Raw genomic sequence first — 4,686 nt, 5'->3', positions numbered from 1 at the left:
GGCATTCTATTAAAAAGATGTTAATATGTTGAAAAACTGTAAATAAATTTATTGAAAAATATGACTTCGATCGGGGCTCATTAAATTGTGACATTTGAATCAATAGTGAAATGCGCTATCAAGATAATTTTTGAAAAAAAATAAACATAAAAATGATGTTAATTGTTAATAACGTGAAGTTGATCGCAAAAAGTCCATCTTTTACGTATTATAAATTTGTAAGAAAGAGAAAACAAAAATTCAGCTCTGTTATAAAATTCAGCTCTACGCATTTTCGAGATATTTAAGAAATAAATTAAAAAGAATTTCGTGTAAACGAATATTATTTCTCTGATACGAGGATACTCATGATGGAGTACTCATAAGAGTATACCTACATAAGAAAATAGTTATACGAAATGCACGTTCATATAAGATGCAGGTCGTAATAATTCATATATTAATAATTAGCGCATTCCTGTGTGAAATTATTCATCGAATGAACATTCATTGAATCGACATTCATTTGATACGATGATTTCGACGTCGATTTGTTGCCTAATTGGTGGTCATTTCTCGTTATTGCTACAAATAATGGTTTATGTTTTAATACAATACATGTATACAATATATGTATACAAATATATGTATGTGCAATATATGTATACACATGAGCGTAGCCAAAGAGGGGCAGAGGAGACCGTGCCCCTCCAAATTTTAAAAAAGAACAAAAGTAATTGCAAAAAATTTACAAACTATGCTTAATGAATATTTACCAGAAATTGATTTTAAAAAAGAACAAAGAGTTGGACAGAAAGATTTTCTTAGACTCCAAGACGACTAGTATTATAAATTTAAGTTTGTGTTAAATTTAAGTTTTTCTAGTTCAAAGAATCAATTTACAATTTTAAGAAAAAAATAAAACAAATTAGTAAATTAAATATATGAGATTTTGTGATTTATCTACTAAGTGTAGTTGATTAAAAATAATATATATGAAATACATACACAAAACAAATCCAAATTCACTTAATTACTGCGGCTCTTTCCCCTCAGATTTATAAAAGTCTCAAGTCTCAATTCTAATTTGTCTCATCCCTTTAAACAAAATTCTGACTTTACGCCCATGAATATACACTACAATATATGTACAGTATATTACAATATAGACATCTATAAATTGACACAATAATTACAACATAGAAATCTATAAAGTGACTTTAATTCACGAAAATTTGTCAAGAATTTTATTACATTTTATTTATTAATATATTCTTATTAATAATTTTTAAAAATGTCCATTAAATTACTTTCTTGCTTATTCGTATACTAAGTTGGCGAACAAAAATTTTTTCTTTATATACTTTTTCAGAGAATTTCTGTACAAATTTTTCGAAATTTCGTAAATTTTCTTCAATTTTATAGCTTAAAAAATTTCTCATTGTCAGATTTATTTATAAAAATTGAATTTTTCAGGATAAAATATTAAGAAAGTCTACACTTTTAAAAATTCTTATAGATATATTTTATATACTTGTGTGAATTCTAAAATATTTCAAGATTTTTTATTTTCTATTTTTCGGAAAAACTTATACAATCTGGAGAAATTTAAAATATTTTTCAAAAATTCTTTATAAATTTAAAATATAAAAATTCTTAAAATTATTATGAAATATTACATTATAAATTTTTCGTCATCAGAGTCGTTGTCATTGTCAGTCAATCGATCAGATAATAATAAAAACTAATGTTTGCGAGACGCGAATAAAGAAAGCTGTTGTGTAGAATACACATAATTACAAATCAAGTATTTGTACTTACAGATTAAATATTTGTACCTAATACTCTCACACACACTTAACTAACAGACTACAATATTACGATAGCAGGGTTGCGTTCAGAATCATCATTTTGGTGTGCATGTCGTTTTATTTTTGTTTAACATTAGATGGACAACAAGAATAAAACAACTGAGTACGTCCAGACGACAATTTTGAACACTTTCATTTGGCACTCAGCATCTTTGCTTTCTCTTTTTTCAGTACCAAATATATATCTATCTCATTTTAAGTGTAAAAAGTGTAAAAAAGTGTAAGCAAGTCGAACAGACCAATTGATATGAAACACGAAGCGCGATCTGGCGCGATCAAAACATAACCTACAAATTATTCGTTGTATTTCGTTGTACGTGGTGATTTAATCGAGTGAAAAAAAATTGGTGAAGATGTCCTTAAAAAGGAAACTGACGCAGGACGATCTGCGTAAAGCGATGAGTGAACACAAGAAAAAATTTGGAATCGTTAAAAAGATTGACTCACCGTTGGCAAAATATCCTTTTTGTAATACTCTATAATGATATAATATTTGAGGTTAACATACGTTTCATACATTTAAAAATGATCATATTAACACGTTATGTTAAAAAATTAATTAAAATCGCGTTGTCAGTGGCTTTTATTATATAATGTTCTTGTTAAGCTTAATTTTATATATTATCGAATGTTCAGAACTTTTCTGAATAACGCATTACAGTACTTTGAGAGGAATATGATATGATCACGTTATAATTGAATTGATACCATTATTCAATGAAATACATTGATACATATATTTTCCTGTTATTGTATACATATATTATATTGTTATAAATTGTATTATTTATTAGTATAATATTATTTTTAAGATTAATCTTGAAGGTATCCTTAACACTAATAAACACATATTCAGATTCAGGACAGCTGATGTGTATTTTATGTAAATCAGTGGTACGGAATGAAACAATTTGGCCTGTTCACTTAAATTCCAAGGTACACAAGGATAATGTTGCGTTGGCGAAAAAGACTAAACTAGAAACAGAAAGTATTGTAAAAATATCTAATGTTCAAACATTTAAAAGGCCTCCGTCTCCATCTCAAAATACTTCCCCAAATAAAAAGATAAAAGGAATATTGAAAAATTCTAGCCAACCAATACAGACCAAGTCAAATTTACCAGCAGATTTTTTTGATGATAATTCAAAGAAAGTTAACAATGCATCTGTTCTAACGCAAAAGTTAGAGAACAAAGAGAAAGATTCCATAGTTAATACTACGGATGTACAACATGCTGAAGAGGAAGAAAAAGAGAAAGAAAAAATAAAGGATACGAATCAAGCTGTTCTTCCAGAAGGATTTTTTGATGACCCAGTGATGGATGCTAAGGTAAAGTTGCCTTAAAAATAAAAATTCACCAAAATTAATATTAATTTAGAAAATAATATATATACATATATAATTTTTATATAAATATAACATTAATGAAAATAAAAAGAGGTATTAAAATATAATTTAGAAACTTTATATCAGGTATTATTGTGGATTGTTTTCAGGTTCGTAACGTTGAATACAAAGACCCCATTGAAGAAGAATGGGAGAAATTTCAAAAAGAAATTAAGGAAGAAACTGCGCAATCTGCACAAATTATAGCTGACGATCAAGAGGAAGCAACAACAGAAAGACAGTTAGATGAAATTGAGGAACAAATTAGGCATTGGTCTAGGTAAGTATGTATGTATATGGAGTAAGGAAAAAAGGTATTAATTATAAATTAATTTCCATAAAAGGGTAATAGATCTTGCAAAATGTATGGAACAAGTGCAGGGTACCGATAGAAAACAAGAAAATATCGGTGATGATGTATCAAGTGGTGATGAAACCGAGTTTGACGAATTTCTCGACTGGCGAGCAAAGAATTCGTATAAATGAAAGATTTTATATATCTGACATTTTTGTAAATATTACTCTTTAGTATAAAGATCTTTAATAAATAAATCTTTTGTATAAAGATAAATTTTTTTTTAATTAGTTACATTTAATGCATCCTTTTATTTGTTTATTGTAAATCAAGTTTGCTATAATATATAAACAATAAATATAATGTATTTCTATATTTCAAAAAAACACTAGTGCGTTATATAAAGTCGATTCAAAGAATATTTAAATCTATAATTAAATATTGTATATATTTTTTATTTGGAAAAAACAAGTTAAACTATTTTATCACTTAGTATTATCCTTTTAATTAAACTTTATAGCTAGAATTTTTATTTTTTACATCTTATGTGTGAATTCTAAATCCTGTTATCTTTGCCAAGTAACTATAGTTAAGGAAAAAAAATTAAATCATTGTAACTTATACAGTGTATTAAGATTTTATTAAAATGAATTTGAAGAATCAGAATATAATTGAATTTTAGATACAATGGTATAGATTCATTGATCGTCGTAAGCTATATAATATGAAAAGTATGATATAAAGATTACAAGGTACGCTAAGCCGCTATAATAAAGTTACAGGTAATTACGACGTAGATCACGTAATTTGACGATATTCATCTTCATTTTTGCACATACCAGACTTTACAAAATACTGAAAATCGGAGAAAGAGGGACTCGCGTATACTTTACCCGCACCCAATCTCATACCGTGTCTTCTAAATATGCTACCAATGTTATCGCGCTTGACGCGTTTTCAAATTATCTCTGGTATCAATTTTTCGATGATACCTACAATGCAAGTAAGAGTTCCTTGGGATTCCGGTTACTCTAAAAACCGTCACTACGTAGACATCCTTAGAAACTATGATGTAATTATATAGCATTGTAACATAGAGTTTTATTCATAGATTTACTCGTCACATAAACCAGAATTCACGCTTAGATCTAAGTG

The 4,686-nt window shown here is 27.4% G+C and overlaps 1 protein-coding gene across 1 annotated transcript; it reads left to right on the top strand.

The window, feature by feature from the left end:
- The first annotated feature begins 2,126 nt into the window (after positions 1-2,126).
- LOC108747642 (zinc finger protein 830) lies at positions 2,127-3,751 on the top strand. The gene is made up of 4 exons (XM_018485237.1): positions 2,127-2,307; positions 2,699-3,179; positions 3,347-3,516; positions 3,581-3,751. Exons 1-4 carry the CDS (start codon positions 2,204-2,206, stop codon positions 3,720-3,722), a joined length of 897 nt encoding a protein of 298 aa, XP_018340739.1. The 5' UTR covers positions 2,127-2,203; the 3' UTR covers positions 3,723-3,751.
- Positions 3,752-4,686: the final 935 nt, after the last annotated feature.

This window comes from Trachymyrmex septentrionalis, unplaced genomic scaffold (assembly GCF_001594115.1).
Source record: "Trachymyrmex septentrionalis isolate Tsep2-gDNA-1 unplaced genomic scaffold, Tsep1.0 scaffold20, whole genome shotgun sequence".
Lineage (NCBI taxonomy): Eukaryota > Metazoa > Arthropoda > Insecta > Hymenoptera > Formicidae > Trachymyrmex > Trachymyrmex septentrionalis.
Note: the sequence above shows the minus strand (reverse complement) of the source record. Positions and strands in the feature narration are given on the sequence as shown.